Genomic DNA, 24,728 nt, shown 5'->3' with positions numbered 1-24,728 from the left:
GTGACTGAGGCCCCCATGCTCTAGCTTCTGCCTGAGAGAGGGGATCACAAACCAGAAACAAAGGGATCATGAAACACACACTTCCCTGCCTTCACTGGCTCACTATTCAGCCATTTCATATGCATTTAATGATATGTGTGAACGTGTGAACCACTGTACGCTGCCCTGAAAGTACTGAACAAAAAATCACTGTCTCTGCCTTTCATGAAATAATCCAGTGCCAGAAGCAGAGTGATCAGCACTCTGTGGCAGCAGGACTGTCCACAGTGGACCACAGGAACGCAGGGTGGGGGACATCTAATGCAGAAGGCTCATGGCGGGGAAGGGGTGGGAGGGTCTGAGAAGACTGGGCTGAACTATTAAAGATTACTGAAGCTGAGACAGGTGGGTGTTACAGACAGAGGAAGTACCAAGGGAAAGAGAGGGGGTGTGTAAGTGTGGGGGGAGATGACAACAATTTAGTTCGGCAAGTAGAGAGGGATGGCCCTATATTTTAATAAATTTTTTGTTTTAGCTGTATAAGGGATCAACTTTGGGGACCTCCAGAGTAAGTCAATTTGGAAACTGGAGTATCATGAGATACGATAAATTACTCCTGAAATTAATTTTCTCCTCTCTCCCTCCCTTTCTTCCATGACTCGAGCTTTTTGAAGGCTTGCTTTCCTCACAGTGAGACTCCTGGACACAGAGCGTAATATTCTGCAGGTGTTTAATAAATGTGCATTGAGTATAATAGACAATGGCTTGCAGTGTGTGCAGCCCATGCATCTCACAACAGGGTCTCAGACTGAGTTCCGGCACCAGAACAGCCACGGGCTGTGACCATGACTGGCTGGTGACTCTGGGTGAGTCCGTTGCCTCCCTATGCTTTCCCTGCCTCCTCTGTAGATTAAAACACAAGATCGAATTGCTTCTCAGTTCCTTCCAACTCTAGAAGAGTGTATGATTCTAAACCTCCAATTTTATAAGGTCAGTCTGGCTCAGTATGGAGCCTGGAATGGAACAAATATCCTGAACAGTAAGACTTTCTGAACAAAGGAGCCAGGAATGGGCTTCAGGGAGTACAAAGGAGAAGCAGCCCCAAACTGCCCCAGACCTGCCTGTCCTCTCCCAGGAGGGAGAATGCTGAGCCTCAGGTGCAGGAAGACCCAGGTCCTAACTCTCAAACACCCGCACCCTAAAGTTAAGGAACAAGCTGCAAGTCTGAAAAAGGGGAGAGTGATGGAGGAGGAGGAAGGCAGGCCAAGAAAAGAAAAGCAGTGAGAGACAGATGGGCTAAAATAGAAGGGAGGCAAGGGAGATGCAGAGAGAAAGAGATGGACGGAAGAGACACAGAGATGGAGGAAGAGAGAAGAAAGCACAGCCGCTGGGAAAGCCAAGGGGAGGAGACAAAATCCAGTTAAGCCCTGAGTGCGGCCTGGCACCCCCTGCTAGGGAGGACCACCGTCAGGAGACTGACATCTTTTAATGAAGGAGAGGAGGAGAGGGAGGAAAGTGTGGGGAGACCAGAGACTAATGTGTGACCCTGACGTGCATGCTGCCCGGTGACAGGGACACAGCCTGGGACAGGGCGGGGGCTAAAGATCCATTAGAGATCACTTACTTCCCCCAGACTGAGTCCTGACCACAGAGCTGCCCCCAGGTATGGCCCAGGGCAGCACACCCTCCTGGGGAGGGACTCTAGGTTTGTCATCTTACAGGTCCCTGACCCAGCACCACTCCTGGAACCCAGTGAGTACCTGCTTACGGGATTTTTGAAAAACAGAACTCTATTTCCTTGAGCGTAACCTGCATGAGTGCAGGGATTACTCCTGTCCTGATTTAGTCATTGTCATTCCTCCAGCACCTAGGACAGTGCCCATGTGTAATGAACACGTGTTAAGTGAGAGAGTGAGCATGGAGGCTGTGGATGGCAGCGAAAGGGGTCACAGAAGGCACCTTCTTCTTGCTGCAGTAGATCTGCCACTTCTTCTCAGGGGGCAGTGCAAACACAGCCTCCCGGTTTTTGTCAGTGAGATCCAGTTCATCCTGCAAAGACAACAAGAAATATGTCTGAGACCCCGAGATGGTTGACATTAGAATGTTCAGCCCTACAGGAAACTGCAACTCCTTCAATTTCCCTCAAATCCCTCAGCCTGCATCCTCCAAAGAGTATCTAAGATATGATAGGGCAATTCTTTGTCTAGAAATACAGCCCCAGCCTCCCATCCCCTCGCATCCATCCACCCAAGCCCCTGCTGCCCCAACTCAGGCTGCCATCACTTCCTGTCCTCACCCAGCCTCTCCTCCTCCGGGCACCCTGTTCCCTGCCCATCTCCTGCATTGCTTTGCTAGCTCTTAATCCTCTTGCCCCGAGTTTCTTGTCTTCCTTCCCTTGTCCTTCTTAAGCTGTCAACATCATGAATCAAAGTCCAACAAAGGAAGAAATTAGTCTCTACATCCAGTCTCTGCCCCCATCCTTCAAGTCTCCATGTCCTTGGAGAATTTCCCCCTAGAAATTCCCTGGTTCCCCCAATCTCAGCATGGGTCCCAGCCTGGCGGAGGAGAGCTAGTGAGGACAAGGAGCTGGGCAACTCTCCTGGCAAGGAGGGAGGTGTTGGTCTGCTTCCCATGGAGGGATGCTTGCCAGGGGCAGCCCTCCAGCCACACCACCACCAGGAGAAGGCTGTGCGCACACAAGGCTGGGCTCCACTGGGCTAGTCCACACTTTCCAAAGAGTAGAAATGGGAAGTTTCTGATGTCATCAAACCTAGGGTGACTCTCTAGGCAGCTTGGGATGATTTTATAGGTTTGGCTGTGCTGAATGGCCCCTGAAAAGCTCTCTTATTGAAAATTCTTCTCCTGTAATTCATGATCCATGCCAGAGCTCATCAAAAAAAAAAAAAATAGTTAATGAGCCATGGAACATGCTTTTCAACTTAATTCTTGTAAGGTTGTTTTTCTTTTTTTTAAAATAAAAGCAAAACATATTAAGGCATAAAAAGCATAATATTACATAATCTTTATATTTTCTAAAAAGATAATGAGATTAATATCTAAGAAAGCCTAAGGGTCTTAAATATCAACATTCTTTGCCCTTTTATTCAATGAGAATGTTTTAGACTTTTCTTCACATAGATCAGAATGGTCCAATAGAAATATAAGGTGAGCCACACATATTTTAAACATTTTCCAGTCACATTAAAAAATTAAGGAGAAATAGTTGAACTTAATTTTAAGCCAACACTGTAACCCCAAATATCTAAAATATAGTCATTTAACATATAATCAATGTAAAAAATAATCAATGAGATATTTTACATTCCTTTTTTCAAACTAAGTCACCAAAATCTGGTGTGGATGTCCCCTTACAACTCATCAAAGTGCAGACCAGCCACATCTCAAGTGTCAGCAGCCCCACATGACCGGTGGCTGTCATCTTGGACAGCACAAAGAGAATCTGAAACCATGCCCATCAGTTCAGCTGCTTTGGAACCAGACTCCTGCAGCTCTAATGCTAACAAAAGGTTCTTCCCTAGACCCACTCTCTCCATAACCCAGGGATGTCCTTAGTCAAGATTCCCAGACCCTGCTTGAGGTTTCTGAAGCATTTCAGAATCAGAAATGAAAGAAGGTAGTAAGTGCACCTGACACGTCCCAGCAGAAACTGCATCTTTTCTACTTTCGTTTACATAGTTAGCTCCACCCAGCCTGCCCTCCTGGCCCATCCACCCCATGGACCCTGGTCTCATTTCCCAAGTTCAAAGTTGGCTTCCTCCCACAAGCCTTCCACAGCCCTTCCCAGGTAAGAACACCTCTCCCTTCCTCAACTCCAGAGCAGTTATGTTCAACCTCAAATTCTGGTTACCTATGCACTTGTCTTTTCTCGCCGTGGTCTCTGTCACTAAATCGATGGACATTTCTTGGTGATTTGGTTCAGTCCAGGTAGCCGAAGACCCTTATTGAGTCTCCCTTCCTGGTTTCCTGGACGACCACACTTGGGTAGTCCCTCTTGCTTGCCCTGTGTTCCTCTTGGGCTCCCTGGACTGTTCCTCCTTTCCCCTGCCATCAAACGTTGAAGTCCCTCAGGCCACCATCCTGGGTCCTCTTCTCTCCTCCCCCTCTGCTTTCCCAGATGAAGCCTTCTCTGCCATCTGCAAGGACTCAGTGATTATCCTAACCTCTCTCAAACCTGTACCTCCAGCCCACCAGTTTTCTGGGACCCAGCTGCCTCATGTACCTATCAACTGTGACGACCCTCAGGTACCTCACACATTTATATAGTGTCACTACGAGCCAGGCGCTGTTCTAAGCACTTAAAGTTTACTCATTAAACTTGCAACAACCCATTTTACAGATGATGAAACTGATGCACAGCGGAAAACATGCAGGCTGAGTTCATCATCCCAATCCCCTAAGCCTGGGTCTCCTCTGGCATATCCTGTCCTATACAGGACCCCAACCACCACCCTTCGTCTTGTCAGAAATCTGGTGTCCCTTAATCCTACTCACCCATCAATCCCATCAAGTCTTATTCTCTTCCCTCCTGAATAGCTCTTGAACCTGTCTACTCTTCCCCATCCTCATTGCTAATGTTTTGGTCCAAGTCCGTTCTCCCTAGCTTGGATTGCACCAAGCACCTCCTAATGGTCCACACAGTACTCTTCTCTGACAGACTACCCAGAGTGGTCTTTTGGAAAGTAGATTGGATCATCTCAAATGCCTGCTCAACCCCTTCAGTGGCTTTCTAGCACTCTTAGGATTGAATCCAAAATCCTCAGTTATTCTCCTTGTAATGGTGTCCCCACAAAGGACCCAGCTCTTTTCTGACTTGAGACTCCCACATATGCTGCCTCTTCTGAGGGGGGCTCTATGTCATTATCTGTACCTTCATTCATTTACTCAACCATCACTTTGCTTTTAGATCTCAATGGAACCATCACTGCTTCAGGGGAGTCATCATGACCCCCAGTATAGAATAAAGGTCCCTGCTAGACACTCCCATGGGCCCCCCAAACATTCCCTTTCCACTCAGCCCACCTGTCACTACCGTTCAAGATCAGTCTTCCCTGTTAGACTCCATGTTCTCGGGGGCAGGGACGGTGCCTGTTGGTTCATCTCTAAGTCCCTGGCAGCCCCACAGGGCCCAGCACGGAGCAGTCTCTGAAAAAATGCTTTCCATTTGTTTCATCAATATCCCACGCTAGTCTCCTTGCAGACATTACTTGTCTGAGTCATCCTTGCTTTTGCCAAAGTACCTTATGTTAAAAAAAAAAAAATAACAAAACAAAACCCTGCCCACTTAAAAGGCTCAATAAATACCTGTTGACTAAAAGTGCCAAAGAAGGAACACCCCATGGCATCTCCTTCTTTCAAAACTCATGCACTCCATTCAAGAAGATGTCCCCGCCCATGATAATGTAAGAAATAAATTTTTGATCCTCATTCCACGTTCCTAGCATAGAGCTCCTAAATCCCTTGGAATTTCATGACTGGCAGAAGTGACAGGGGTACCTTTTGTCCCTGACACAGAGCTCCTAAATCTCTTGGAATTTCCTGGGTGTTGGGAGCCTTTTTTCTTCCAGTGAAGTGACTCTCAGTGGACCCAGAGAGTTTCAAGCTGGGGCTGGTGGCCAGAAGGCTCAAGATGTGATTAGAAGCCTAGACCTTTTGGCCCCACTTCCCAAACTCTGGGGAGAGAAGAGGGGCTGGAGACTGAGTTAAAAATCTGTCATGCTGAAATTTCCATAAAACCCCCTATAGGGCAAGACTCAGAGAGCTTCTGGGAGGCTGAATGTACTCAGGTGCTGGGAGCGGGGCGCCCCCCAAACTCCAAAGGGACAGACACTCCCATGCTCGGTACAGCAGCCTTCCCCTCCTTCCCCTTCTGGGCCTCCCCTGTGCACACCCTCCTCTAACCATTCACTTGTACTCTTCATAATATCTTTTATAACAAATCGGTAACAGTAAATAAAGTGTTCCCTGAGTTCTGTGCGCTCTTATCAAGCCTGAAGAGGGGATCGCGGGAGCCCCCGCTTTGCAGCCACATCGGACAGAAGCAGTGGTGCTGTGGGTCCCCTGCTGGCGCCCGGTGTCTGAGGTGGGGGCAGTCTGTGGAGCCGAGCCCTGAACCTGTGGCGTCTATGCTGACTCTGGGTAGTAATTGTGAGAACCAAGTTAAATCGCAGGACACCCAGTTGGTGTCCACAGAAAAGTGGAGAACTGCTTGGTGTGGAAAACCCACCTATTTGGTGTCAGCAGTATTCTGAGTCAAAAACAGATCTTAGCAGTACTGACTGACACAGATCAGGCTCCAAATGCTGCTAGACACTAGCGAACACTCTGTTCCCGCCCACACCGACCCCATCCAGAGGAAAGGTATACACCAGGACGAGTCTTCTGGACCTGATGTGATGAGGAGAGTGGAAACTTTTTCACGTAACATGCATGTCCTCATCTTACTGGGGTCCTGCTACTTAAAGAGCTAGATCACCTTCCTCAGATGCATCCATTACCGAATTCAAGTATGAAACCCCGTTTCCCAGTCACACTGCACTGTTTCTCTACAGGTCAACCATGAGAACGAGTGACCGAGAGCTTATGGTAGCTGACCTGGTGCTTCTCGCTCTATGGCCAGGGGTTCAGGCCCAAGTCCTGGGCATGGGGCCTGCCTCCCTGGTCTGGGACCTTTCTCTGGCTTGCAGGCTTTATCTCACCATCAGCTCTCCAAAGAGAGGAGCCATGCTTCTTTCCTGTTCTGTCTCTTTGCGGTCAGCACATGATGTTTCACACACAGGGGTCCCCACGGGGGCGTAGCACTGCTGCTGTGGCCCGGAAGGGGATCACAGAGTCAGGAAGAGTTGGCACCAGGGTGAAAAACAGAGCTTCTGTCTGTCCCAGGCCAGACACGGGATGTCTTCATCCCAGGCCGGAACCAGGTTCCAGGTGTGATACAGGCATCTCTACCTCCTCACTGCTAGCTAATCACTCCTTGTTCTGAGATAACCCAGCGTCTGCCCACAGAATCTGCCCCGTCTCCTCTTCCTGTGTCAGAGACCAGACTATCCCAGGGAATTTCAGCGAGCAGAGGTGGTGTCCAGAGCTCTGATGTTCTTTGAGGCTCCTCCCTACCTTATTTCACAAAAGCCTGGACCTTCTCCTCCCATGGGCGCCTACTGCTGCCCCATGAAATCTAGGATCCAGGGGAGATGATGTAGGTCCATTCTTCTGGGGACACATTTCACAGTGTCCACCCCAGTGAGTGACTCTGTTTCTCCCACATGCCTGAGGTATCCTTGGGGCCCACTTTGGTCCCAAGCAGTTTCAGTAGGTGAAGATGCCAGCCCCCGCCCTCTGGGCTCCAGCCATCTCCGATCCCACCGTCAACACCCTCCCTTCCCTGCCCCTCACTCACCACCAGCTCTGCAAAGCAGACGTTGAGCTCCTCCGGGTTCGGGATAGGACTGGAGAACTCCATGTACTGCAGAGGGTGGCTGTCCCGGAGGTTGATCTCAGGGAGGTTCGCTGCCCCCAAAGCAGCACAGGAAGCCCAGGCCATGGCGGCTCCTCTTGCGGGGGGCCATGGTCACCACAGGCCAGGGGGATAGTCTGCAGGCAGGTGCCCTAGGTCCTCATCATGATCTGGGTGGAACAGAGAGCACTGCGTGGTCAGGCTGGCAGCCAGGTAGGCAGGGATGTGGTCACTCTGCCACCAGAACTTCTTTGCCCAACTGTCAAGAGCCCTCAGCCCAAGAGCCGAGCCCCTGCTCTTCTCCCCCAGCCTCGCTCTGTTCCCTCTAGCTCCTCCTAACTGGAGGTATTTCCTCCTCTCCACGTCTTCCCAGGGTTTCCTGCCACAAACACTTTCAGATTCTCCCCCTGTGCTCTGGGAGACAAGAGAAGGGCTGTACTCACAGAATTCGACTCCTGGGAGGTCAGAGCCGGCACCCATCCTACCCTCTCTGTGACAGTACAGATGCAAATCCTAGTCCCTGTCCCCTGGAAGACCTGTCCAGCAGGGCCTCCTTACTTACTTGATTCATTCAGGGTCTGGGGATACCTGGTTTAAAGATGTCATCCAATGGGGAGGGAAGGGTTGAAGGAGGCTGGCGGGGAGACACCGAGCTAATTATACTGTGTGTCTCCTGCAGTGGGTGCCCCCCGGGAGTAGAGGACGGAAGGCTTGCCAGTTTCCTGTCCAGTCTGCTGTACCCAGGCATGTTTGGATGCATGTGAGACTTCAACAGGCACAGGTTCACCCACCCATCGAGAAGGAGGGGCAACCTGGGAGCCACGAGAGTGAACCCTGGGTAAGGAAATGGAGCTGATCATTGGATTGGTGTTCAACCAAGACAGAGAGAAATCTGGTCAAATCTGCTTTCCATACTGACCAAGAACAAAGGACACCATTATGGCCAGAACTGAGAGGCACCCAAGAGCTGGGTGGTCACTGGAACAGAAAGGGTTAAGTCTCTGGCTTGCCATGGGTAGAGCCTGGTTCACTGGCACCAGCGTGAGGAGAACACTGGCCCCAGACGCTGATGCCACATAGCTTCTCGTAGATGAAGCCCAGGGTCTGCACATAGGCTTCCTGAAAGGGCCAAACGATCCTTGACCAATGGTTCCTAAACACATTTTCAGGTCTGGGAGGGTTCAGTAGAGAGACCACTGCTACCCCACCACACTGGTGCCCGGCCACAGTCTCCTCACACTTCTATAGCTTAACTTTTTGGATATAAAATAAGATTCCCTGCTGTATACGTATTGAATATTATATCACAGGTTTGGGATCAAGATTTTTTTTAACTGCAGTGAAATATATATAACATAAAATTTACCATTTGACCATTTTTATGTGTATAGTTCAGTGGCATTAAATACATTCACATTGCTGTGCAACCATCCCCACCATCCACCTCCGGAACTTCTTCCATGTTGTAAAACAGAAACTCTATACTCGTTAAACGATAATTTCCCATTTCATTCTCCCCCCAGCCCCTGGCAACCACCGTTCTACTTTTTGTCTCTATGAACTTGACTACTCCAAGCACCTCATCTAAGTAGAATCATACAGCATTTGTCCTTTTCTGACTGGCTTATGTCATTTAGCATCATGTGCTCAAGGCTCATCCATGTCACAGAATTTCCTTTATTTTTAAGGCTGAATAACATTCCATTGCAGGTACAGACCATATTCTGCTTATACACGCGTCTGCTGACAGACACCTGGGTTGCTTCTTCCTTTTGCCTATTGTGAATAATGCTCTATGAACACGTACAAATATGTTTGTGTCCCTACTTTCAGTGCTTTGGGACATATACCCAAAGGGGTCAAGGTATTTTCGAGTCTTGACTCTTAGCTGTTTCTCCTAGATTCGGGTCATTAACAGAATGATCAGAATGTCCCCACGGTCTTTACTTACATCATTGCTAAAAACGTTGACCACAACAAGGACATCGAAAGGCCCAGAGGACACAGCTACCTCGTCTGGGAATGCCGAAGAACTAGTTATTAACACTCTCAGGGGACAGTCCTCCAACCAGCGCTGAACCCACAAGCCCGCAGTTATCCAGCCCTCCTTTCTTAAGGCACCATAGGAGACTGTTGGCTAAGTCCTTGTGGAACTCCAGATACGCCAAATCCAAGGCATTCCCTTGAACCAAGCTCTAGAACCTTATCAAAAAAAGATAAATTCGCATAATTTGTCCCTAGTGGACCCAAGGTAACCCAAGAAGAGCACTTCTTTATTTCCTAAGCCCTAACAATCTAGCTAATAAATTACTCATCTGAGCTCGCCTCTCCTATAAGGCATGATGCCTTTTAATCATCATTCAAGAGGTTTTTACTGGCTCCACTTTATCTCTATAAACTTTGTGACAGACTTTGTAATAGACCCAGGAGCACCTCAAACAACAAACTATCCGAGGTTGCCTTGTATTGTTGGTCATCTTTTCTGGGTTTGCACACGGGCTCTCCACAGCTCCAGGGAAGGCTCCTTGAGGGCAGGGGCTGTGCCTCCGGCTTTCACACCGCCCCTCTTTATGGCTAATAAAATGCTGTATGTTTAGTGGATGCTCAATAAGTATTTCTTGGTCAGTTGGGAAACAACCTGTGCTCAGAGAAAAGGAGAAGAGGGGTCTTCATCAATCAGTTAAGAAATACCGATTGAAATCTCTGATTCCTAGCAGTTGACAAGCCATCAGGAACCCTTATAAGGAAGAAAGGGACAGTCGAGGTTGGGGGTAGAGGAAGCAGCCCGCAGGCTCACGCAGCAGTCCTGGTGCATGCTGGTGAAGACCTAGAACAGGCTGGTAACTGAGGAAGTCAAGAGAGAGAGGGAGGCTTGGAGGCTCTCCAGGGAACTTGATGGCCGATGGCCAGGAGTGGGTGAGACAAAGCCCTGGCCTCAGATTGTCAGGCTTAGTAAAGCACAAATTCTGCAGGCAGACAGGGGTTCACTATTCCCCGCCCATCGCCAGTTTGGGGTGATGATGCAGAGTCCAAACCAGGTCCCCTTTGTGTCCTCAGCCTCCAAAACGCAGCTGCAGCTGGCGGGCAGGACGGCTTTGTTCAGGGCACAAAGCATGGAAAGGAAAGTCCTAGAGGTGTAGTGAGGCTGGGTGGATGGCATGCCAGGGTTCCAGGGAGGGATGGGCTGACATCAGGGAAGACTCTCTTCTGTCTTTACCTCCTGGAACTCTCACCCCGCTCTCCCCTCCCCAGTCTCCCTTCTTGTCCTTCTCTGCCCTTCAGCTCCTGAGCCAGGCTTCACCAGGGTGGGTCGGGGGTAGGGGCAGGGCTGGCATACAGCTGGCACACCCTGTGGGTCTTACAGCAGTTGTTTACAGCTGTGACTGCCCTGATTGGTTGGCACCATGCCATACCTGTCCTTAAATATTTTTAAAGTCTCCCCTGAGTCCAAGGAGTGAGGTGAAGTGGCCTCTGGAGGAGGAAAGAAGTAGACACAGTCCCTCCAAACAGGAAGTGCCTTCCCCACAGAGAAGGGCCTTAACCCTGCTCCGGGGGAGCGCTGCATACTTGCCCTTTTAAGGGCGGCCTGCTTGACAGCTCCTGAGTAAGTTTATGTTCCTGAGGATGCCCTCCTCCCCAGGAACCCCTCTTAAGTCTGTTCCTTGTGCCCCTCCTTGGGGCCCCATCTGAACATGCAAGACTAAAAGCACAGGCCCTCAGCTGGAAAGCATCTAGCCTCACAGTAGAGATCAGAGAACAGAGGTCCAAGGAGAAAATGTCTTATCTGAGGTCACACGGCTCTGGGGACAGAGCTGGGACTGAACCCCAGGATTCTAGTGTTCAGGCTGTGGTCTGGTCACCATCTCACCAGAGCTCATCTTCCAACGTCAACACCCCTTTTCCCCACCTTGCCCCAGCCCCCTAGTAGCCTTCTTCCATTGGAGAAGACCAGACTTCACAGCTCAGTTTAGAAATAGGTCCAGGTTCCAAGCTCCCCTCTAGACGGGGAGAGGGCTATGGAGGTTCCAAAGGCTGTCTGCTTCTCCTCCATTAGGAGGAACTGCCTCCATCTCCCACCACCCCAATTTCTCACCCATCCATGCTTGAACCCTTCCTTCACTCCAGCAGAGTCTTTGAAGTCGAAGGGACTGGGATCTGACTCCTGGCTTTGCCTTCCCCTCTGGGTGACCCTGAGCATGAGGTCTTAACCACTGAGAACCTCAGGTTCCTCACTCGTGATGCCAAGGTCATAACGGCATCTTCAGAGGGCTTCCGTGAAGAATAAATGACATAAAGTAAGCAAAATGCCGGGAGTGCCCCAGGCACTCACTAAAGAAGGCCAGCACTGCTGCTGTGGCTTCACTATCATGATCACCAGCAAAGTGAGACTTGCCCTGCCCAGAGCCTGCAACCATGAGCCAGCCCGTCTCCAGGTACAGATGGGGCCAGCAACGCCTGGAGTTGTAGGAACCTGTCCAGCCAGATTTAAGAAGCCACCCATCTTTGCCATCAGTAACTGAGAAATCTGGACCAGAGGAGCTTTTCCTTAGGCTCTGAGCTACCTCTAGTTGGAAAGGTGAACCCTTGTCACTGACTGTGGGCAGGGACTGGAGAGGTGGAGGTGGCCAGAACGATTCACTTCTGCAAAATCCCTTTACAAAGAGGAACAATGGAGGTTCCCCTGTCAGAAGAGAACTGAGAAGCAATAAGGACAGAACAAAACCCAGAGGACTTGAACTTGGGCCTGAGAAATGTAACCTGACCCCTCCCCACCCCCTATCTTTTTCTCCCTGGAAACTCCCCCAATACCAACAGCTCCATGCCCTCCATTTCCTGTCTCCCTGCCCCCACCCCTTCTCGCTGTGGGGACAGCGTCTTCCAGGACTGTTGGTCCCTAAACACAGACTAACTGGCCCACGACACCAAACCATCAGGTCAGCATCAAATAGCCCTCCTGTAACTCTCTCGGGGTCTCCTCCAGTCCCCTGTCTCTGGCCAGACTTTACCTCCTCACCGTGGCATCCTTCCACATCGTGGAGAAAACAGGTCTCTCCAACTCAGGAGGCCCAGGATAGTCACGAGGCAGCCTGTGGGTCAGGGGCCACAAGGCCATCCTCTCCGGGCCTCACTTTCCCCTCTGTGCTACGTCAGGGTTCGACTGAAGACCTCCGAGGGCCCCACCGTCCGTCCGCGTTGCCTGCTCCATCTCCTTCCCGTAGACTTCCCCAGGGGCTCTCGTCAGCCGCCACTGAGTACTCCTCCCACATTCCACCCAAGCCAGGAAGTACTTCCCACTCTTGAGTTCAAAACTCCCATTTGGTCTGTAATAATGAAAATCCTAACCCTTAACCCCAAACCCTGGCCCCCATCGCCTCTACATACCTGTTTTCACATGAATTAGAACTTCAAAAGCCCCATATCATTAGTGCTAACTCCTAAGTCTTAAGTAAAAGCAGAATATTAGCACCTGAGACACTGGTGTTTGCCAGACACTGGGCTATATCTACATCTTATCACCATAACAACTCTGAGATGGATGGCAACATTTTAAAAAAACTATTTAACTTATTTAAAAATAGTTAAAAATATTTAACTTATTAAAAAAAAAAACAACCCTGTGGTTCAGAGAAGTTAAGTAACTTGCCTAAAGACACACAGCTAGTGATGGCCTAGCTAGGATTCAAACACATGTTTGACTCTAAAGCTATAAACCACAAAGCTATAGGGCACATGTCCAAGGCATACCTGATCTGAGACCAGCTCAGAGCTTTCTCAAGTGTTCTTTACATCCAGACTCAATAATTCGTGATGGAGCACTTCCTATGACCTGGGCCAGGTGTTCTCATAGCTCTGCGAGCTCATTTCTGCATCACGGTGACCTTGTGAGGATAATTCCCCTTGCAGATGATGAGACTGAGGCTGAAGCAGCTGTTACATGGCTTGTCAACAACACCCAGCTAAGAGACAGCTGGAACCACAACTAAGTATCCTGACTCAACATTCAGTGCTCTCATCACAGAACCAAAGTTAACTCATCAACGCTTCCTGTAGCTCTTGAGACCAAGGCCATGACTTTGGGACATTCAAGTTGCCTTATCCTATCCCCTCCCCTGAGCTCCATATGCGAGGGTTACAGGGCAAGGACGTATTATGTGCTACTGCATGTCTCCCTGGCCACTTTCCAAGTGCCAGCGAGGAGCCAGGCACTGTGCTGACAATTGTGTGCTTTATTTCATTTACTGTCCCCAACCCTCCAACAGCACGACTATCCCTTCTTACTGATGATGACTTTCAGATGCCCCAAGGTCAGGCAACTTGCCCAACAACCACATCTTCTGGGTGAAGGGACTGTGTTTTGGGGACCATGATGTCACCCTTGACCACACATGCTTTTAATTGGCTTCCAGTGTCCAGCACACTGGACACTGACCTGGGTGGTGGGGACATAGGAATAAACAAAGTATGGTCCCTTTCCTCCAGCAGGTTCCCTTCTCGTGGGGGAGCCAGGGAAGTCAAGGCAGTGACAATACAGAAAGGTGGGGTGAGAGGGACTGAGAAAGGGGACCTGGTCTAGCCTGGACGGGTGAAGAGGAAGTCAGGGAAGGCTTCCAGGAGAAGGTGACACTAAGCTAGTCTTGAAAGAGATGAGAGAATTAAGGAAGGGTGTAAGAGGTGGGGAAAGGCATTGCAGGCAAGGGGACAGAATTTGCAAAAGCACAGAAGGAAAAACAGCAGGGAATGCTTGAGGCCAGGGTCCTGACCAGCAGCCTGTTAATTTGTGGCTAAACTAAGAGGCAAAAGGAATCGACAGGGTATCCAAGTATCTTGATTTGAGGCAGGGCCCAGGCCTCCTGGGGAGACTGCTTCTTTGCCCTCCCCCCCCCCACCAGGTCCCCTGGGGGCCCTGATCTGGGAATGCAGCCTGGATCTCCTGCTTGAAACGTCAGGAATGTAAACAATGTCCTGTTCCCCAGGCAGGAGATTCCTCCAGCCTACATCCTGACCCTCACAGCCCCTGGGCGTCACCTGGGAAATGGCCCCAGGCCCAGCTGACCCACGACCTGACTCCCCAAGGAAGACCCTATGCCTTTTCATCCCAGGCGACACTTCCAAACCTTCAGCCCCACCATCTCCCCACTGCCCACCTACCCCAGGCCTGCTCCCACTTCAAGCCTCTGACCACCCCCACATGCTCCGTGGAGAGCAAACAGGCGTGGGGCCCCTCACAACGCTCTCCAGGCTGCTTTCACCCTGGAGCTGCCTGAATTGCCAATATCCAGTTCTACCCCACAAACTTGCCTGGGTTCAGTTCCACTGCCATCAACTCTGTGTGACTTCAGACAAGTTACTCAGGCTCTCTGAGCCTGAGTTTTCTCATCTGTAAAATGAGGAGATAATAAAAGTACATATTTCACAGGGCTGTCATGAGGATTAAATGAGTTAATATTTGTAAAGTACCTCATACGGTGCCTAGTAATAAAGCACTATGACTATCTATACAGATCAGCCACTGTTACAATTACGAAGAAACCTAAATGTTGACTGTATGTATTACAGAAAGTTCTCTCTATGTGATTGACTCATACATATTATTACAAGGGTTGGCAAATATCACAGGGTCAAACTCAGACTGTGTTTGTAACTAACGTCTGATTAGAACACAGCTACACCCATTCACTGTCTCTGGCTGCTTCTCGCAACACAGAACCCGGCGCTCCACAAAGCCAAAAATATTTCCTTCCTGGCCATTTAGAGTTTGCTGATTGATGTTTTATTAGGTTGAATCATATATAGCTGACAGTGTTCAATTATCTTTAACCTATAAAATTGTAAATTTCCTAAGGTTCAACTTAGCATAGCATACTGGCTCATCGTGTGTCCTGTCTTACCCATGAAAACAGAGTTACAAGGATCATTTTTTGAGCATCTTCCATGTTCAAAGCTTATCCTGAGCTTTCACCACACTCTTGCAGGGTAAATATGATCACTGCCTGCCCCTTCTTTACCGATGGGGAGATCTGAGGCTCAGAAAGATGTAAAGTGTGAGCATAGGACTTAAACCAGGTCTCCAGGCTCCATATCAACCATCTACATCTACGCACTGGGTGTAAGAAGTTGCTGGGAGTGAGATCTGTCTCTGATTAGGACAAAACATGGACAGCACGAAGCCCTCCTCTCTCCGAAGCCCTCCTCTCTCCCCACTTCTCTGCGGGTCCTTCTCCCAGGCAGCACTCGGGCTATGTGGTCATCGGAGCCCAGGGCTGACTTCCCTGTCGGCCTCAGGACAGTACTCAGAACAATCTGACTTGTATTGTGAGCCTCGGGCAGGGCTGGGGAGGGGGTGGGGAGCACTTTCAAAAATAAGCAAGCTCTCTTTCCAGGACTGAGGGAGCTATTTTTAGCAGCCGCCTAAATTATGGTTTCCCCCTCTGCTCTGGGAAAGGCAAGAAGCAAAAGTAAACTCTCTTGCAGCCCCAGAGTCCCCTCCGCGCAGGCTGCTGGGTGGGAGACTAAGAGAGCAGGGGGAGAAGAGGAAGGAGAGAAAGGAGGGTCTTGCTGGGAAAGTGAAACTGAGAAATTCCCCAAAGTGACTTGGGGGTGAGCGTGGAAGTTGTGGATTTTCCAGTTGGTTTTCCCATTTTGAGAAATGAGGAAGAGAATATAGGTTTCTTTGTCTCACCAGAACAGAAAACAAGCAGATACTAGCTCTCCAAGGCCATGGTCAAGCATGCGTTCACTCATTCATTCATCCACTCATTCATTCATTCATCCATTCACCCCCTGACTGCCGTGTAGAATGCAATTTTCTGGGGGCTTTAGATGAACCAGACATCAAATCCTCTCCTCACCAGGTTTATAGGGCTGCTGGGAGGCACATGTATCAACCACCAGGAAGCGAGGGAGGGAGGGAGGGAGGTGCAGCTCCAGGCCCTGGGACTGCAGGGAGGAAGAGTGGCTTCTGGCTAGTGACTGGGACAGTCACCAGAGGAAGTGGCACGGAAGCTGGGTCTTGGAGGAGAGGTTGCCATGTGCCAGTGGGAGGGTCCAAGAAACCCATTCACAACAGAGGCATGCCAGAGTGAGCACCTGGCATCAAGGTGAGGAAGCGGCTAAGGGAAGTTGTTTGTGCCCAGGCTGGGATGCAGGGCACAAGAAGGTGCAGCAGGACACAAGATGGGGACCTGCTAGCCAGGCCCTGAATGGCAGGCCAAGGAGGCGGTGGCAGCAGCCCAAGGATGGGCAGTTGGGTGGTTTATCGGCTGATTAGTTGGTGGCTTACAGTAAAGGACAGAGTCTGTGACGTCTGATCCCAGCTGGGATTTGGATGGGCAATTAGGTTGGCACCGTATGGGGTGGATTTCAGGACAGATAGAAGGGGAGAGTCTGAAAGCAGCTCTGTCTGAGCAAGAGTTAATGAGGCCTTGAACTGCTGAGAAGAGAAGGGGACAGGGACAGATGCCGGGGATGTCACAGAGGGGTGTGCATGCCCACATGTGCGTGAGCGGATGGGGAGCTTTGGCAAGACGCAGCCTGGGCACGGAAAGCAAGGACTCAGGCAGAGCCTGACAGGGAGCGGTGGGAGCTCTCTGGGCAACAGCTGTGAAGTCAAAGAGAAGAAGGAATTTTAACACCCAAGTCTCTGCCACCCATCAGAGCCAGAGGTCTGGGGCCCCTGGCCAAAGGGAAACCACTCTGCCCGTGACAACCCCTCCTGCTTCCGGGAAGCCCCAACCCCAGGCCACACAGACGGGGCTGTCTTTACTGATGGGATGCAGTAAAGACAGCACCCGCCTCTTCCTGGGCGCTCCTGCCAGGTCTCCCACCAGAGCGCCCCAGCACGCTGAGAACTCACACCATTCTAGGCAGCCCTGGGCTGGGAGAAGCTCCCTGCTGACCACGCCTCCTGCAGTCCCAGGACAAAGGCATTCTGTCACTCATGAAGGTGGAACCTTGAGGTCCTGTCAAGACAAGCAGGCCCTGGGACCCCACTGGACTTGGGCACCTGGTCACACACTAAATGCTGGGCTGAGTCTTCCCCAGAAACGGTGCCCTCCTTACAGCTCTGTTAGTCCCTCTAGGTGTCCAGCAATCACACCAGAAAAGGCCCTGTGTGTGCCTCTGGGCCTGACTCGACATAAATCCTGGACTATAGCCACCTTCCATCTCTCCAGGGTGGGCAGAGTGGGAGAGGACAGGGACTGGGGGAGGGGGGACAGTGGACTCCTGGAGGGCAAGTGATTGAAAAGGCTGCCCCAGGGTGCCCCTCACCTGCCCCTCACTCTCGTCCATACAATTCCATCCGTTCACTCATTCATTCTAACAAATATTTGTGGAGCCTCTAAGTACCTGGCTAAGAGCTGGAAAAACACAACGGTAAAAACGAGTTCAGTTTGGTGGGGAAGGAAGACAATTAAGCAGATAAACGTAATAAAGTGTGGATGTGGTTATGACAGGGGAAGTTCACATATCTAGGTCTGAGGAAGGCTTGCAGAACTCGATCCCAGTGGGGGTCCTGTGCTACCCTGAGCTCTCTGCTCACACAGAGGGCTTAGAGGGGGCAGCACATAACAGAATGAGCACCGGGAAATGATCAGAGGAGCTATCAAAGATTTGGGACCAGACAGCCCTCCCAGGGTTACTAATATTATAAAAGATGGAAAACAGCCATAATATTAAAACATAAGGATTGGTTAGATGATAGATAGATAAACAGACATAGTGACCTATGTGTACACACACACACACACACACACACACACACACACACACACACACACACCATGAAGAAATTATCTTTGGGTGGCTGGAGTTTAAGGTTATTTTAATTATCCTTTTCTGCATTTTTCCAAATTTTTTACAATCCTCATTTATTATTTTCAGCAGAAAAGATAGTATCATTTTGAAAAGAAGATAAACCTGAGACTAAAAATGAGGAGACTCAGGACTGAGTCCCAACTCTGCCCCAGCAGGCCACCTAGGCAAGAGAGGAATGACCTTGGCTATTCTTAGGGCATTTCTTTGAGCCTTGTCTGTAAATGAGCAGGTCAAACCACACACCCTCCAGAGTTTCTTCCACCCCAGACACCAGGCTCTGAGCCACAGAAAACACGAGGTGCTAAATGATGCTGGTGGAACAGAATCGTATCCCCTGAACTCCCATTAGTTCATCCGTCATTCAAGTGTTTGTTCATTCAACCTCCATTGTTTTCAGCACTCACTCTGCCTGGCACTGCTCATGCTGCTGGGGATTTAAGGGCAAATTACATGGACGAGGCTCCTGTCCTCTTCCACGGCTGTTTCTTCCCTCTCTAATGCCCCATCCTGTTAATGCTTCTTGCCATGTTTTTTTCCAACACACCTCAGATGCAGGATCTCAAGCCAGGACCAGCGCTGACCTCTCCTGTCCCCTTCTCCCAGCATTCTGCAAACAGCCCTTTGAACAACATTTCTAGGAGCACCTGATTCTGCATTCCTCAGTGTAGCACTGCACCTCAGGGTTCCCAGTCCAAACAGAAAGCCACCTGCTTTAATTTTTAGGTTTGGCCATTTGGTGGGGCTCCCAGATTCCATACCAACCAAGCTTTGAAATCAGATCAACATCCTGCGAGCCAGTGAGGACACAGGAGAACTGGACTCTCCTATACTGTTGGGGGTGGGGGTGCGGGCAGCAAAATGGTGCAGCCATTAAACAAAACAGTTTGCCCGTTTCTTAAAAAGTTAAACTTACACTTCCATGTGATCCAGTTATTCCTAGGTATTGACCCAAAACAGAAAGCATATGCCCATACCATGTCTTATTCATGAATGTTCAGAGAAGCTTTATCTGTAACAGCTCCAAACTGGAAGCACCCGCAATGTCCAACAGCAGGTGAATCAATAAACTGTGTTGTGTGTCACATAATAGAGTATTATTCAGCAATAAAAAGGAATGAACTATTGATACATGCCACACATGGATGAAGCTCAAAATAATTATGCTAAGTGTAAGAAGCCAGAGGATAAAAGGTACACATTGTACGATTCCATTTATCTAAGATTTGGGAAAATGCAAACTAATCTATAGTGACTTAAACCAGGTGGGTTGCCTGTGGAGTGGGTGGAGGATGGGCAGGGAGGGGGGTCAATTATAAAGGGCACAGGAAACTTTTGGGGATGACGGTCAAGCAGGATCTTCATGGTGGTGATGAATTTACAGGTTTATACAGGCTAAAATGTATCAAGTGATGCACTTTAACTATGTAAAGTATATGGTATGCCAATTATACCTCAAAAAAGCTGTTAAAAACCACCCACACGGGTCTAATCATAGCCTCATGATAGCAAACCCCTAAGGGCCCTGGCCGCTGCGGCCGGCAGCCCTCCAGAATGCCGCTAGAATCAGCAGCTGCTCTACAGGTCCTAGGAAGGACCTCAGCACAGAGGTCGGGGGGAACAAGGAGTTCTCTCCAGGCCCAAGCCTCAGCTGGTCTGCTCCTGTCTTCCAGGAGGTAGGGTGCTTACTACAAAGCGCGTATGCTTTCATACTACGCCTGTGGCAAAGTTACCTAGTACCTGTGAGCCTCACTTCCCTCCTGGGCACACAGATGGCAAAGCCCACCTCCCAGCGCTACTGTGAGCACCAAACAAAGAGCACGGATCAAGCAGCCAGCACATCACAGGCCCTCCAACCGGGTTTCCTTCCCCTGTCCCAGCTCCAGGATCCTCACAGTGTGCCTAAGGTTCAGGGCTCAGCCTACAGAAGCACGAGAGAACCTGAGGGGCCCCCAGGAGCTGAGTGAGGAGGGACTAGAAGGCTAGTGAAGCACAAATCTGGTTCCATCTGGATGTCTCTGGAGGTAGGGCTGAATTGACAGCAGCCCCAGGCTTCTGGGTGGGTAAAAATTGGGTACTTTCAGCCTGGGTTGCTGTCCTGGAATTTGTTAGAAGCAGACGAGATGGCAAAGGGAACTGAGAATGGTGGCCGTCACACGGAGTTTTTAGGACCAGATATTAGGAGGCGTGGGGGAAATACTCAACCCTTACGCACCAGAAAAACAAGTACAGGAGATGCTCAGAAATGACTGAAGAAGAAAGGGAGGGAGGAAAGAAACGAATTCATGCTGGCATGTAAGAGGGTTTGATGCTATGGTGCAAAGGTATATACAGGGGGTGGTGTGTAGCATGGGTTTATAGTGTGATGTGCGTGGTGTGTGCTGATGGCTGTATGTGGTGTGGTATGGATGTGTAGGTGCTGTGTGTATATACAGCATGTGTAGATGTGTGTTCATTCTCAGGAAACACACACACGATTCCACTGACTTTCAAGTCTCTGCAGAGAGAGGACCCAGCCAGCTCCCAAAGTATTTGAGCAGAGGAAACAGTAATATCACTGATAACCAGCCCACGCTCAGTTGCTAAGGAGCTGCCCAGGCATGATACTCAGGAACTGCTACCACGGGGAAGGCCAGGTCTTGGCCTCAGTCTCCCGTGAAGCACACTATGGCCTGAGAGCAGATCCCCGTCAAAAGATGCTCGGACCTGCCATGGGCTAGAGACGGGGTAGTCACACTTAGCATCTCATCTAACCTTAAGACAACCCAGCAAGGCCAGGACTTTTGACTGATGAGGACTTTGAGATTCAAAACAGGAGATGGCACACAAACTAGGGCTCTCTCCTGTAATACACCACCTATTCCAACCCAGTTTCAATTCAGTTCCAGAGCGTGTACACTCCATGCACGTGTATGTGTTCCTCTGGAGGGGGCTGTCCAGCAGATGTAACTGGGTTTCCCTTGGTGTTTGTTATAATGGGGTGTACACTCCCTCTGCCTCTGCTATGTGAAATTTTGCTGTTATATTTTAGCCACTTCCCCAACAAGCCTGAGATGGGGGAAAAAACTAAATTGCTGACAATAATGTATCCCCCAAACTATTACATGCTCCACATGTTACAAGATAGGTATTCAGCACACTTTTAGAAAGAAGGATACTAACATTTCCTAAGAGCTAGGCTGGGCTCAAATTTTCACATTAATTATTTCACTTAATTATCCCAACATCCGGCAAAGATTGTATTATACAGAATGACCTGCATTTTCACATATAGGGAAAGAAAAGCTTAGAAAAGGTAAGCAACTTGCCCAAGTTAGCAGAGTTCATAACACATGTGAACCTCAGTCTAATTGATTCCAAAACTCAGTAGCCTTCCCACTTAACTGAGATGGCAGCATCCTGGTAAACAGTTGGCACCACCCAGCAGCCGGGCAGCCTCCTGTGGTGCCCCATCCCATCCCCATCACCCCATCCCAACCCTCAGGGAAGAACTCAGCGCTAGTACAGAGAAGCCCTGTTCCCCAGCCACAGACAGCAACCCGGCCCCATCATCTTACCGCACACACTGAGTCACAGAAAGGTCCAGGCTGTCCCATCTTCTGGGCCAGCCTCTTGGGTGTGCGAGCTGGGCACCCCGCAAAGGGCCCCCTGCTTGGTTTCAGGCTCTGCTGTCACTGTCTTGAAATCTTTAAAACTTTCTGAACAAGGAGCCTTGCATTTCCATGTTGCACTGGGCTCCGCAAATCACGCAGCTGGTCCTGCCCATCTTCTACAGCAGCCAGCACACGCCGCCTTTCCCAGGAAGAGCAGCCCAGCCAGCCACTCCCTGTGTGTTTCCAAAAATGTTACCCACAGTCCCTGAATGGACAAGTTACTTTAATCTGGGGTGGCTTCCTGCCCAAACAGCCTTGATAGGCAACTCAGTAACTGCTGGGCTGCTCCCCGCCCTGACCTCTCCTCCTCATCCCACCTTATCCCTCCACCGCAGGCTCCCTGCTCACTCCGCCTTAAACGCACCACTGCTCAAGGCATTAAAATTCCTAGAGGGCATGGACACTTAGGCTTTATCGCCAACTCCCCCTCATCCCTGGGCTCTTTCCACACACACAGCAGGAACTTGATAGAGCGGATGGATTAAATACATTGTAGGGTGTTATTTCCTGAATTCTTGACCCTATCAGTTATAAGACCCACCATCAGTGTGATGACTTTACATTACTCAAACACAAAGGTTGTGTCCTTCTGTGATTGGATAAGTATTCAAAGCAAGAGAATGCATTAGCTTTGAAATACAGTAAAAAACAGTAAAAAAAAAAAAAAAAAAAAAAGATTCTGCTTGTTCTACATTTGGGTTAGTAATATTATCCCCCACCCCAGCCCCATGCCCACCTCTGCTTCCTCCTCCTCCTCCTCTCCATCCTGATGCAGATGCTACCGTCTCCAAGCAGCCTTCCTAACCATCCTCCTCTACCTGAGGTCTCCCAGGTAAACTCAGAGACCTTGGTGTCTACTCTGTGTATAGGACACTTCAACATAAAGTGCCATGAAGTAGTATCTGATATTTGATGTCTTGTATTAATTCATATTTTTTTATACCAATGAGCTTTCCCCCATCTAGATTCAGCCCTATCAGAACAGGAAATACCACCATGTATGCAGCAGGTCCTCTTCCCGAAAGAAAATCATCTAATGGCAGTGGGTGGGGGAGGGGTTATCCAGACAGGAGAGTTATTTACCCCTGAAGTAAATCTTCATGGCAAACCCAATAAACTCAAGACCTTCAACCTTTTCTTAGAGGCCAGTGGAGGTCAAAGACATCCAAACCTTGGCCAGACACGTCCAGAGGTGCCTCAGGTGGCGCTCAGTGAGAGGCAAAGGCACGTGCCTTCACAAACCCGCAGGGTTAAGTGAGACCTTGGCATTCCCCAAAACAAAACGCAGACGTTTTCATTTGTTTGTTTCTACTCCCTGCCCTTTCCAGCAAACAAAAGCTATCTTGCATGTAAAAGGCATGAGACAGCCTTCCTCTCTGTGCCTCTAGGAATGGGACGTTTCCTCTGAGGAAAAGGAGACTTCAGCTCCAGGACTTCAGGCTACAGAAGCCAGGGTTTCCTCTCAGAACCCAGATCACCCCCTTAGTTTCAAGCTCTGGCAACAGTCTCCGCGTGGACTCCTCCACTCGAAGTCACCTTTCTTTGACTCTGACATCTCCGTGAGCCGTGCCTCGATTCTCTTTACCAAGCGGGCTTTATTTACCCAGCAGGGCACCTAATGTCTCTCCCCGTCGCCCCCTCCTCAGTCCCCCACCTCCCCTGCACGCTGCACTTCTGTGTATCAGTATCACGTCTTTCCATCCTGTCCCCCCCCAGAGGCCCTCTTCATGGCGTTTCAGAACACCGTGAAATCCGACCAGCCTGTCCCCACACTCCTCTCTCTCTCACCTCTTTAATTTCAACCAGCTGGTTCCCCTGTTGGGCGCACCTCCTCCCATCCCCCCATCCTCCTGGCCACTCACCTGCAAGCCTCGCTCCCTTCCCCACAGGTGTGGGTGAGGCACCCCTCCTTAGCATCACACGTTCCTCCCATCAGACAGAGCCGCTTTCTGAATTACAGTCACTCTCACTGAGCTGTGACCTCCTTGAGGTTGGGGACAGTGTCCCACAGCCTCTCAGGAACCCTGCGCCTAGCACAGAATGGGACACACAGCAGACACGCTGGGGCTTCACCAAGGTTCCCACCTCGGGTCTCTGTCCTCCCTCCCAACACACCTTCCACCCCCTTATTTCAGACGAATTCAGCAGTGGTCACTCCAAAATCCTCCCTTCCCATCTCCAGCTTCTTATTTCCAACTACCCACATTTCTACTTAGAAGGGCTGGCACCATGCCCACCAACTTCCTCTCAAACCGCCTTCATCCCCTCCCCCTTCAGACCACCCTGCTTTTTTCTGGGAGTGACACCACAGTCCTGAGGTTCAAAACCACAGAGTCATCATTAACTCTTTCTTTGTCTTGAGAGCTGCTATATCTCAGGCTTTTACATGTATTATCTCATTTGATTCTCACATGAAACCTTCAGAAGTGGCTATTAGCATCCTAGCTTTACAGACAAGGAAACAGGCCCAGAGAGGTCAAGTGACCTGTCCGAGGTCTCAAGTGCAGAACTGACGGGGCTGGGACGAGGGCAGTTTTGACAGGCTGTGCAAAAGCCCACCAAGCATGTGCACGCACACACACGCTGTTCCCTTCTTTACGTTATAAATTATCCAATCAGTCTCCACGCCCAGTTGAATCTACTTATACATGCTTCCTGTATGGGCCCTTTGATCGCCCATGTGGATGCTCAGGCCCCATTCAGACAGACAGGGCACGGCTGTGTGGTCACAGAGTCGGGGGTGGGGTCCTGGGGGGTTGGGGCATGAGTCCTGCACGTCTGGCTGGAGGCAATGACTTCACCGCAAGCTCCTT

General features: G+C 50.0%; 1 protein-coding gene across 1 annotated transcript in view; it reads right to left on the bottom strand.

Annotated features, from left to right (window-relative positions):
• DAAM2 (dishevelled associated activator of morphogenesis 2) overlaps positions 1 to 24,728 on the bottom strand; it is a 128,327-nt gene that overhangs the window by 37,323 nt on the left and 66,276 nt on the right. The window contains 3 exon segments of the mRNA XM_032463013.1: positions 1,939 to 2,028; positions 7,394 to 7,495; positions 7,497 to 7,620. Of these exon segments, the coding sequence (XP_032318904.1) occupies positions 1,939 to 2,028; positions 7,394 to 7,495; positions 7,497 to 7,562 (258 nt within the window). The 5' untranslated portion in view covers positions 7,563 to 7,620.

The sequence above is a fragment of the Camelus ferus genome, chromosome 20, assembly GCF_009834535.1.
Source record: "Camelus ferus isolate YT-003-E chromosome 20, BCGSAC_Cfer_1.0, whole genome shotgun sequence".
In the NCBI taxonomy this organism is placed as follows: Eukaryota; Metazoa; Chordata; class Mammalia; order Artiodactyla; family Camelidae; genus Camelus; species Camelus ferus.
The sequence above is the reverse complement of the archived record's forward strand: the minus strand, read 5'-3'. Positions and strand labels throughout refer to the sequence as shown.